Raw genomic sequence first — 12,167 nt, 5'->3', positions numbered from 1 at the left:
TGGTTGCTAGGATGTTGCCAGGCAGTCGCTGTGTATCCCAGGTGGCTATTATGGTATCCTAGGTGGTTGCTACTGTGTTGCTGTGGTATCCCAAGTGGTTGCTACTGTGTTGCTGTTGCTGTGTTATCCAATGTGTTTGGTGAGATGTTGCTAGGCAGTTGCCACGTGTTGCTGATGTTTCTGAGGAAGGCTGCTGTAGACTGAACACACACGCCGTCTATTTATGTGCGTGTGTGTGTTCTATTTATGTGCTGGTGTGTCTTCTCGGGTGCTTGTTTCTCTTGTCCTGTGTGTGTGTGTGTGTGTGTGTGTGTTTGTGTGTGTGCACACACTCATTCACACATACACACACTTACACACACACACACACACACACACACACACTGGGGTCAGTCTCGCTAATGGAGGTCACCTCTAGTGAGCAGCGAGGGAACACCAAACACACTCTCCCTTTTTTCTTTCCCTCTCTCGCTCGCCCGCTCGCTCTCTTTCTCTCCCTCTCTTTTATCCTCTAGAGCCCTGTAGCTAATGTTTTCTCTGGGATGTGAGGCGACGGGCATTTTTTTTTGGTAGCCCCACCATGGCCTAGCTCGCCCCACTAAAAGCTCCTTTGTTCTTCTGTCATTTTTTGCCATCTCTTGATTGAAGTTTAAAAAAATGTAAAAATATATTTATTAGTTTCTCCCCCTGTCCACCAGGAGGCACTGATCATGGCCAGCATGGAGCACCCCCACCTGGTGCGTCTGCTGGGAGTGTGCCTGAGCCCAACCATCCAGCTGGTGACCCAGCTGATGCCCCACGGCTGCCTGCTGGACTACGTCCACGAGCACAAGGACAACATCGGCTCCCAGCTGCTGCTCAACTGGTGTGTTCAGATCGCAAAGGTACGAAGACACGCCCCCTTCTCGTTGGCAGGCAGGTATGTTATGTGGGGTAGAGAGACTGGGAGGGAGTTGGATTCCTGTACAGGAAAAAATGATCTGATCACTGGCAGCAATGGCTGCCAAAGAAAAATCGTACAATTAAAGTCAAATATCTCAATTCAAACAAAAAATCAATACATTTACAGTCATTTTATTTCAAGTTTTGCCAAGAAATTCCATTATTTTACAGATTTCTCCTGAATTTTTAAGGTTGAACACTTTCAATAAAGTGAAGGCACTAAAAGTCCCGCAGAGAAATTGTGTTATTTTATAGATTTTTCTTTAATAAAATGACGTAACAAAGGAACAAAGTTTGTAGGAAATTACATTATTTTAAAGGTTATTCCTGAATTTGTATGGCCAAACACTTTCAATAAACTCAAAAAACATTTTTAATTCTGTTATTTTACCAAATGTTCCTGAAATATTACAATTTAATAAACTTTAATAATCTGATGACACAAAACACAAAAAGTTCTCCTGAAAAATTCCATTATTTTACCAAAATTTCTTGAATAATTATGAGTGAAACCCTTTCAATAAAGTGACAGCACTTCTGCACAGAATTTCCATTATTAATTTATTTTAAAATTAAGTTTTTAGATTTTTCTTGAATTATTACACCATTACAAACACCTATCAAACTAAACTAAATAAAGTGACGACACAAAACCTTCACAAAAAAATTATTTTACAATTTTTTCCTAAATGTATGTAATCGAACACATTCAAAAGATATCTGCAAATAAATCATTTTTCTTTTACAGATTTTTCCAGAAAAAGTTGTGTAACTAACATTTCTGCAGAGAAATGTCATTATTTTACAGATTTTTTCAGATTTTTTTCGACCAAAAAAGTGACAACACTAAACATAAACTAAATAAGTTCTGCAGGACAATTTTGTTATTTTACAGAGTTTTCTTGAATTATTACGATTAAACACCTTTAAAAACACGTGACTAAACCTTCTACAGAAAAAAAAATTATTTTAGTTTTTTAGATTTTTTAGACACTAAATGCAAAGGGTTCTGAATAGAAATGTTGTTATTTTACAGCTTTTTCCTGAATGTTTACGACCGAACACCTTCAATACACTGACAACGCTAAAAGTTCTGCAGGAAAATGATTTAATTACTGTACAGAATTTTCTTGAATTATTACAATTAAACACGTTTAATAAAATGATGACACTAAACCAAGAAAAGCACAAATATTCCTGAACAGTTATAACCGAACCCTTTCAATAAAGTGACAGCACTAAAATTTCTACAGAGAAATTCCGTTATTTTACAGATACAGCCAGCACAGAGTCATGCTCAGCAACATGGCAAACGATAGCTTAGTCTTACAGCGGTCCAGGCAGTTCATCTTTGCATACAACCTACAAGCACACTCAAGAGAAGGTAGCCCTGGGGAAATGACAACACACAGACAATGAGTGTCAGTGACTCCCCATATGCAAACAGAAGGTGTCAGGAACCAATAGGAAAGGTGTAGAAGTTCGCTGTGAGCGACTCTGACATTCGGACACCCAGGGGAAGTTCGTTCCACCTCTTCAGTGCAGGACAGTAAAAAGTCTGGACACTTGTCTTCTGTGGATCTTAAAGGATGGTGGGTCGATCCGAGCCATACTTGAAGCTGGAAAGGCTCTTGGTGCAGATCGGCTGTTGACCATCGCCATCAAGTACGGAGGGGCTGGCTGGTCCAGTCTTGGCTTTGTAGACCAGCGACAGGGGCTTGAATCTGATGACCTGGGCAGCAGCTACAGGAAGCAGAGGAGTTGAACATGGCTTAATTTAGAAGCGTTAAAGACGAAGCATTAAAGCTGCAGGGGCCTGATGGTGCGCAAGGCTGCAGTAATCAAGTCTTGAAATGACGAGAGACTGAACAAGCACCTGGGTAGGGAGGAAGGGTCGAATTCTCCAGATGTTTAGATGTTTAGATGTTAAGAAATGTGGTAAAAAAAGAAAGAAATGTTTATTTGGTTTAATAACATCATGGATGATATAATCAGTTATACTCTCTCAAAATTAACTAATAAATAAAACGTGGTGGCTGTGTGAAGGCCTTGAGGATGGGCCAGAACCGGGATGGTCTTTGATAGAAAACTCTTGATGAGATTTAACAGGATTCAGCTAACTTAATTTAAGCCCAATCAGTCTCACAGCAAGGGTTCTCCAAAGGCAAATCACAGTATAACTGTAGCAGTAATATTGAGCTGTGTTTCTGATATCACCCTCATCCCCAGAGTCCTTTGCTGAGGCTCTGTTTCCAAGTTTTACTCACTTTATTCTCTCCGTTTTCAGATATTCTTGCCTTGTCATTGTAAACCACTTCTTTGCTATATTGTCTGGCAAATGAATACCAGGGCATATTCTCGTTGAAATGTGTGTTTGCCTCCCACATTGTTCCCCTAGCATTTTTTTTTGTCTTTCTCCATCAGCACACCGCATGCACCCTCTAAAAGCTTTTCGCTGGGGTTCTGGAATCTGTAAGCATCAAAGAGACGCCCCCATTGTACTCTCACAGAAAGACCCGGAGCCTCACAAAGGCCCCTCCGTAATGGTCCTTCAATCAAGGCCCACAATCACAAACAGCTGGAGGAAAGCTGTGGCGGCCAGCAGATATTGTTTACCGGCTTGCCAATCTCGCTCCCGGCGAGCCTCGGCGGCTGAGGGGCCGCTCCCTCAAACCTTCCGTTATGGGACCCTGCTGGGTCCTCCCAGCAAGTCTCTGCTCTAACTGTCCCGCCCTCGCTCTCCTCTGGCCACCGCCGATGCGAATCCCGCATCCCCCTCGCGACGCAGGGTTCGCAGGGGCTGGGCGCCGCCTCCTCTTGGATTTCCAAAGCCCTTGCTCTATCACGCTCCAGCACTGAGAGCATGCACGCGAAACTCCCAGGGAAATTAGGGACGGACAGAGGCTGGCAGGGCTCGGTGCGGAGGACACCTTCATCAGTGGTCGTTTTCCAATCCGGCTCGACACGCCGTTGTTGTCATGCAGAGGTGCCTTGTTTTTATGACGGCTGTGAGGGAACATGCTCAGAGGGGAAGTCTGACAATTTCTGTTGTTGTTATATTTATTGTGCCGCAAGCGGTGCCGGGCATCACCTCCGAGGTTAGCTGTAGAAGCTCCTCTGCAACCTTTCTGGCCAGCTTTGAAGAGCGTAACGTCGCCACACAAGCCCTGTTTCTGTGCTGTCTTTCAGATAAACACTGTGGAGATTAGCTCTCCGAGGCCTTCACCTTGCTCAATAGCAGCTGTAATCCTAGAAATCAGCCGATACCGGTCTAATCTACAGACCCACAGTTTAGATCAGATGAGCTGCTGATTAATCCAGTCCAGGTCCAGTAAAATCACTTTATTTGTATCTTTATTTCCATAATCAGACATTCTGGACTGATTGATTTAGTTTAGTCTGGACTTTTCTTCAAATTATTGTTTCATAGTGTTAAATATCTTATAATCCAATCAGCCAATCAACTCCCAGCTCCTTTAAAACAGAGAGAAAGGCGAGCGGTTCTCCCGCTGGTAAAACGGAAGTGGTAAAAAAGGGTCAAATATTATGGTCTGTTTTCAGGTTCCACTGTAAAATAGCTCCACACTGCAGACTCTCAACTCCTTCATTTACATTCTGAGAACGTCCGTAGTAATCTCTGTGAATGGCATCTTAAGGACACCAGATGGCGCTCTATATACCGTGGTTAAAACGAAGATATCTGATTCATTGAAATACGCCTGGATTGGCCAAGAGCCAGATCCACTGAATCAGATCAGGACATCCCTAGGAATTGATACCCCTTGTCCAGCAAGACTCAAGAGTATGGTTGCTCCCAAAGCCTTGTAAAGCGTGTGGAGCAGTTGCCTGTCTTTCATTCTAGAGAACTGTAGAAAGCAATATCTCCCACAAGAGCCCACGACTGATGATAGATTTATACTTAGGCTTAGTTCAGACAGCTCAAATCCGATTTCCCTACATATTTGATCTGAGCGGGCTGATTTTCTGTAGTCCGAGCCAGAAAAAAGACACATGAAATCCAACTTTTTGAGATCTGATTCACACGTTCTTGGGCTTGCGGCCCCGTTTGACCAGTCACATCAGATTTCACATATTTTTGCCTTGACGTCTGAATGTGAGATTAAAGGTCTGACAAGATTGCCATTTGCATATTAGAACACAAAGAGCTGGAGCTTTTAACAGACGTATAGGGTACGTACACTTTTTGACAAAAGTATTGGGACACATTCAAAATCATTGAATTCAGTAACCACTTCGTAAGGTCCACCATTCCTTGTCGGTTCACTGAGCTGAGGTTCAGTTACACAGATAGACAACAAGTGTACACCCTGATTGTTTGACAGCAAGGTGGAGCTCAAAAAGTGCAACCATTGAAAATGGACAGCTAGCGAATCGAGATCATGGCTTTATAAATGATCCCTGGTGAGATTTGATTTTTTTAAAGCTGGGACACTGGATATTCTTTCTGTTTCCAGGTCACAGGAGTGTAAAGCTCCCCGGGAACTCGGAGGCGTAGTGATTAAAACAGGGTAGCAGCTCCTCTTGAGGGAAGCTGGTGAGAGTGAGAGGCCTGAGAAAAGACTGAAAACCGCAAACCTGTTTTCCTTCCTTTCCCCTCTGGCTGTGTTTGTATTTCTGTGGATGGATGATGGATGTACACAAGGGAAGGTGTCTTGTGCAATACTCAGCTAATGAGACGTTTACTCGTTGGTGGACGAAAACAAAGACCGTGCAGTCCTGTCCCCAAGCACATTCGATAAAACAAGGCCGGCAAAAAGTTTCAAGAACAAACACAATCGCCAAACCTGCATTTCCATCATCCAGATTAGGACAGTGCCGTCACCATCATTCCATGATGGTATTAAGGGCCAGATGAAAGTATAAGGCCGCTAAGGCCAAGCCCAAGACATGGTAGACCTGTTCCATGTTTCTTATTTCTTATTCCATTTGCTGTGTTGCTAAATTAGGACTAAAACTACAAGGCAAATGTGGCTACATAAAGCTAGCTAGCTTACTGAAGCCGTACTGTATCTGTTAGCATCATTTAATTTGCATGCACAACCCATACCCGTCTCAAACCACACCAAGGAGGCCACTTTATAGATGTAGGATCCCAAATAATGCTGGAATCCACTTTAACAAGACCCCATTAAGGTTTGAGGCATGCAGTTAGCACTAAGCTAACGGGTAGCGATAGCCATGCTCCTGGCATAAAAGGCACATCAACCTTTAATACAGAAAGTGTTTGCCTGCCAAAGCCAAGGCCAGTTTCCACTAAGTGAGCCAGGCTGTGCTAACATTGTGGTAATGAGAAAAAGGCACTGGAATTCAGCCCTGCAGTCAGAAAGAGGCCTAAGCATTGACCAGAACTGGACCATGACTCCTTTGCTATCTGGGATGTGTTTACCAGTTCTGAAATACAAGGTAGCTAAAGGTATCTTACTTCTTACTCAGGTCCGAGGCTTGGAGTCAGCTCCTACAGTTGTTTTACTGACCTTGATATCCTGATTTGCAAGAGCCAGCAGTTCACAGCTGATCAACAGCAACTGCTTTTCAAAGACAAGACTTCTGCCTTGCTATCCATCATCATGCTCCGCTGACCATGGGGTGCGTCTTTAGTTAGCCTGCTCCGTGACCTGTGACACCGTCGAGTCACCAACCTGCTGTGAATTGATAGGCAGGGTACAGGACACAGGCACCAGCTCTTCATCACAAAGAGGTTTGGGCATTGATTTAATGACTTCTATTAATCAAGCGCCTGGCACAGCAAACCGCTGCAGCCTCAATGACAACCTGGACCGTTCCAACCTGCCCCCCTCCGAGTGACACGCACCGGCTGTTGGAGGTTGTACCGGTCACAATGGCAGCCCGGTTCGTGGCGGGTCTTCATTCAGTGACATTGGCCAGCTACACACAGAGGGATAATAACGCTAATGGTGAGAATGGGATTATGCTAATGGGGCCGTGATATATGTAAAGCAGATTGACTGTGAGGATTTCCTCGTTTTGAAATGTGAGACTTCTCTCCGCTGAGCTGCCGAGCTCTGTTAATGACACGGTGAAGTCACCGTGCCTGCCGGTTTATTGGGGGTTGGATTAGCTGCAGCGGTACTGTACATTTTGATGAACAGTCACTTCAGTTGGAGAAAGACGGGGGTCGACGGGGGTCGACTCGACTCTCCGTCGTCGTCTTCTCCTGGTATCTCCTGTTCCATTGAACAGGGTAGGCCATGATTGAAGTCATTAGCATTTACCGAGGCCAACTTGGCATCGGGAGCGACATGGACGCTGGGTGCCACTTGGTTTCATTCCAGGCCCACTCAGCTTACTGCGTAAATTAGAGCGCTCAATAAAGCTGTCGAGAAGGGCGGGTATTTCAACTCCCAGCCAGAACGCTAAGACAGGCAGTCTGAGCGTCTTCAGTCAAACACTGTCACACCAAGGAGTCTTTTGGCTGTGAAATAACTGTACTTAACGTTTTCCTTTTTTCCTCAGATGTTCTCTTTCCTACGGGTTACGAGGCTGGTCATATATCTCATAGAAAATGACTGCCTATGGCAACAATTGACATGTGACAATGGAACGCCATGGTTTCATGGTTGGAAAGCAAAAATGCTAAGGTGGATTTTCAGAATTCTTCAAGACAACTTCTTGTCTTGTAGTCTCCTCCTGAATTTTCCGGTCGTTTCCACCCTGCTCCAGGGGCTTGGGATTATATGTAATTAAACCTTGCTTGTTGCTTGTTGTGGGTTTCCTCTGGGGGAGTACTCCGGTTTCCTTCCACCTCCCAAAAACACACATACCCTGCAATAGATTGGCACCCTGTCCAGGGGGTTTACGGCTGATTCCGGGTAGGCTGCGGAACCACCCCTCCCCCAACCCGGAAGAAGCTAATAAGAAGGTGGATGGATGAATGGATGTTTCCACCCTGGCACTGACTGCTAATCATCAACAGCCACAGTAGCCTGTCTGTTGGTACAGACCAGACACACAGAAAAGCCTTAGTTGCCCTTGCACATTAATGAGCCTCGGAAGTCACCAGCAAGTACTCACCATTTCTAAACGGAGGCCCGTCGCAAGCCTTGCCATTTTGGAGATGCTCTGAGCCAATCTTCTGGTCTGGCCCTTGTCAAATTCAGTCATGACAGATGTTTGGACCTCAAATACCGATGTTCCCAAGTTTGCCTGCCAGTGTTTGACCCCTGTCATGTCTAATGATGCTCAGTCCTAGATTAACCCTAATGAACTCACTCCTGCAGTGTATTCCACCAGTTCATTAAGAGCGGAAATAGATGGATGTTTCAGTTGAGGCCTCTGGATATGGCCAGAGATAATGCACTCCTAGAATGAGTAGAACTGTGATTAGTGCCGAAAATGAGCCCTTGTGAAGCCCTCTGCTTGTGTCCACTATCAGATCTGGCCACACAGAGTCTGTCAGAGTCCGGCAAACAAAGCAGTTCTGCGCCTCCCTAGTCGCAATTAAAGGAAGTTCTCCCAAGGTCTCACCATTCACTCACTCCTCTTGTTCTCAGGAGAGACGAAATTCACTGGTGGAGAACCAATCTTCCCTGGTTTCAACCACCTTCTGTGTTATTTCTCAGCGCAAATGACTCCATCTTGCTGAGTGCCTCTCTTTTTGCCTCATTAGTGGAGTCTTAGATCCCACTAACCTCTTTCTTCCCCCCCCCCCCCCCCAACGCCCCATCTCTCGCAGCTCCGGCTCTGTTGATTCCCAGCGAGCTGGTGCTTTTCTGTCTTGCATTGTTAAATAGGTAATGGTGTTGATGTTTCCTGGGTTACTTCAGAACTGCTCAAAGTTCTCATTTGAATAACCCATAAGGTTCCCCTTAGATGGAGCATCTGTGCGGTATTTACTGATTATAATTTGAGATGCTGCCTAACTCTGATCTTGGAGCCTCCATCATGCACTGAGCTGAACCCTTCAGTCACTAATCTACCTTGTCGTGATAGAATCTGTGATAGAAGCTGTGAGAGACTGTAGCAGGGGAAAGATGGCGAGATGACATTGGTTGGGTAACACAGGCCACTGGAGTTGTGTTGTGAATCTGTAGTTGTTTCACAACCCATTGTGCCCGAATTGTAAAATGCCTGAATTCTCCTCATGACTGTGATGGAAATCTGAGCTCATACTCAGAGCTGAAGCACATGGGCATGGACTCCGCAAGACCTAGTCAGCAAGAACCTTTTCAGAAACTTGTGCCCCTACCTCAGTGACTCCATGCCCCGGATCTGAGTACAAAGTAAGATACCTTAAGTTACCTTGTATTTCAGAACTGGTAAACACATCCCAATATCTAAAGAGTCATAGTCCAGTTCTGGTCAACGCTTAGGCCTCTTTCCGACTGCAGGGCGGAATGATTCAGAGCCTTTTCTCGGCACAGTTTTCTATCTGTGCTTGGGTCCATAGAACCATTCAGTGGGAGGGTTTATGACATAGGAATCTGCTGATTGGCTCCATATTTGCATACTTGAGTTGGCTATGGTCTTTCCACTCTGTTTGCCCTTCCTGGCTACCAGGCTTATCCAACATCACTACTGTGGTGTTTGCGCATCCTGGCTACCGGGCTCATCCAACATTGCTACCACTGCATTAGCACGGCCTGGCTACTGCACTCGTCCAGCAGCGTTACCACAATGTTAGCACAGCCTGGCTCACTTAGTGGAAACCTTGGGCCCCCATGACCCTGTAGCTGGTTCACTGGTTGTCCTTCCTTGAAATACTTTTGGAAGGTACTGACCACCGGATAACAGGATCACAGACCTGCCTGATCTTTTGGAGATGTTCTGATGCAGTCGTCTAGAACATCACAGTTTGGCTCTTGTCAAAGTGTCTCAGATTCTTACGCTTCCAACACATCACCTTCAAGAACTTGAGTTTGCTTGCTGCCTACTATGTCCCTACACCCCTTGACAAATGCCTTTGGAACCAGGTACTCAATGTTATTCTCTCTACGTCAGCAGCTGATTGGTGTAGAGTGTTAGCCAGAAGCTCATTTTTGTGTCAAAATGACACACAAATTCATTCATGACTGTTCAGATATTCTGAAATTCATGAGAGTCATGCCTGCTGAAGTATAGCTTTCAAATGCCTTAGAGAGAAAAGAGGGAGAGAGAGAGAGCTGTTAGCGAATGCATGGCAGGTTAGTCTTTTTTCGTCCATATCCTTTTAAGCCAGTGTAGTACTTCTTAGTTGCCCCTCAAACAGTCTCTCAGCCAAGCTGAAATAAGCTCTTCAACGTGCTGCAAAATTGGAGGCACGAGAAGTGGGGTGTATATATGTAAGCCCCCAAACCTTCCAATTACCTGTCGGAACCAGCCGCATCAACAGATTCATGAGGCCAGGATTTGGGGGGCTAGGATTTGGGAGGGATTGGCGAGCCTGATTGAATCGGTCACCTCGCGGTGGCACGCTAGAAAGAAAGAGCTGAGGTATCAGGGAGGCAGATTAGAGCGAGTCGGCCGAATTCAAACAGCTGCCAGTTTTCGCCCAGCTCTGCAGGGACTCCGTGCTCATGAATGATTTAGCTATGTTTGCATTTGAAGACTGGGGCCGGGAATAAAATCTCAGTCCGAGGCACTTTCTTATGCAGATGTTTTTTTTTTATTTTATTTTATTATTTCTGCTTATTTATTCATTTATTTATTATTTTATATTCACTGGACTGATCAGTAGGGCCAGTGGACAGCCAATGGGCCAGATTCATAAAACCTGGCAATGCCAGTGCTACGTAATACAAAATGTGGAGCACCGAATTTATTTTTTGTCTCATTGCCTCAGCGTTTAGGGAACATTTGTTGTTGTTATTCTGAATCTATTAAAATGTCCACTGGAGAAAAAAAGCTGTATTATAATAATAATAATTCAAGTTAGAAAAAAAAAAGATGTATACCATGTAATTCATCACAGGCTGAGTGACAGCTTTATGGCCTCCAGCCAATGATACCGTTCCAACAAAACATGAGTGGCAGCGCTCGCTGTCTCCTGGAAGAAGTGGCTGTGAGAAGTGTGGAAATAACACTGGGCTTTCAGCTGGTTTCTAAAGCAACTGTGTTATTTTCTGATATTTCTGGAGTCTGAGTTGAGTTTTAAATCCTTGAGCTACAAGTCTCGAGTCTCTAGGCTGAATTAAGTCTTGAGTCTCTGGGCTGTTAGTCTCCAGAGTTTAGTCTCCAGTTTCTGGGGTGTGGGTCTTGGTCAAGTCTTCTGTCTCTGTGTATAAGTCTGAGTTAAGTCGAGTCTTAAGTCTCTGGGTATGATGCTGGGTCAAGTCTTAAGTCTCTGGGTATGAGTCTGGGTCGAGTCTTAAGTCCCTAGGGTAGTATCGAGTCTCTGGCATGGGAAGAGAGTCTCATTTGTCTAGGAGAGGCCTCAAGTCTCTCGAGAGTGCAAGTCTGAGTTGAATCTGGAGCCTCTAGGATGTGACTAGGTCTCGAGTGAAGTGGGGGGCTGTGAGTCATCTCTTGCATCTTTTATAAAGAGTTGCAATGAAAATATGTGCCGTTTGTTTTTGCTCTGATGGAAATTTCGAAGCTATAACACCTGGAGTCTTGAGTCATTTAAGCACTAAGAAGTGGCTGTGAGAAGTGTGGAAATAACACTGGGCTTTCAGCTGGTTTCTAAAGCACCTGTGTTATTTTCTGATATTTCTGAAGTCTGAGTTAAGTCTTAAATCCTTGAGCTACAAGTCTCGAGTCTCTAGGCTGAATTAAGTCTTGAGTCTCTGGGCTGTTAGTCTCCAGAGTTTAGTCTCCAGTTTCTGGGGTGTGGGTCTTGGTCAAGTCTTCTGTCTCTGGGTATAAGTCTGAGTTAAGTCTTGGGTCTTCGGATTATGTGTCTGGGTCAAGTATTAGGTCCCCTATATGTCCCCTAAGTTCTTTGTGTATGATTCTGGGTGAAGTCTTGAGTCTCTAGTGTGCGAGTTTGCCCTGAGTCTTGAGTCTCTGGGGGCATGTCTGGGTCGAGTCTTAAGTCTCCGGTTATGAGGCTGGGTCGAGTCTTAAGTCTCTGGGTATGAGTCTGGGTCGAGTCTTGAGTCTCTGGGTATGAGGCTGGGTCGAGTCTTAAGTCTCTGGGTATGAGGCTGGGTCGAGTCTTAAGTCTCCGGTTATGAGGCTGGGTCGAGTCTTAAGTCTCTGGGTATGAGTCTGGGTCGAGTCTTGAGTCTCTGGGTATGAGGCTGGGTCGAGTCTTAAGTCTCTGGGTA

At 45.0% G+C, this 12,167-nt stretch overlaps 1 protein-coding gene across 2 annotated transcripts in view; it reads left to right on the top strand.

The window, feature by feature from the left end:
* LOC140535388 (receptor tyrosine-protein kinase erbB-4) overlaps window positions 1-12,167 on the top strand; it is a 214,713-nt gene that overhangs the window by 178,620 nt on the left and 23,926 nt on the right. For both annotated transcript variants that reach the window (XM_072656717.1, XM_072656716.1), the window contains exon 20: window positions 699-884. In XM_072656717.1, the coding sequence (XP_072512818.1) occupies window positions 699-884 (186 nt within the window). The remainder of the gene's footprint in view (window positions 1-698; window positions 885-12,167) is intronic.

This window comes from Salminus brasiliensis, chromosome 15 (genome assembly GCF_030463535.1).
Source record: "Salminus brasiliensis chromosome 15, fSalBra1.hap2, whole genome shotgun sequence".
NCBI lineage: Eukaryota > Metazoa > Chordata > Actinopteri > Characiformes > Bryconidae > Salminus > Salminus brasiliensis.
This window is presented reverse-complemented; position numbering and strand designations above follow the sequence as displayed.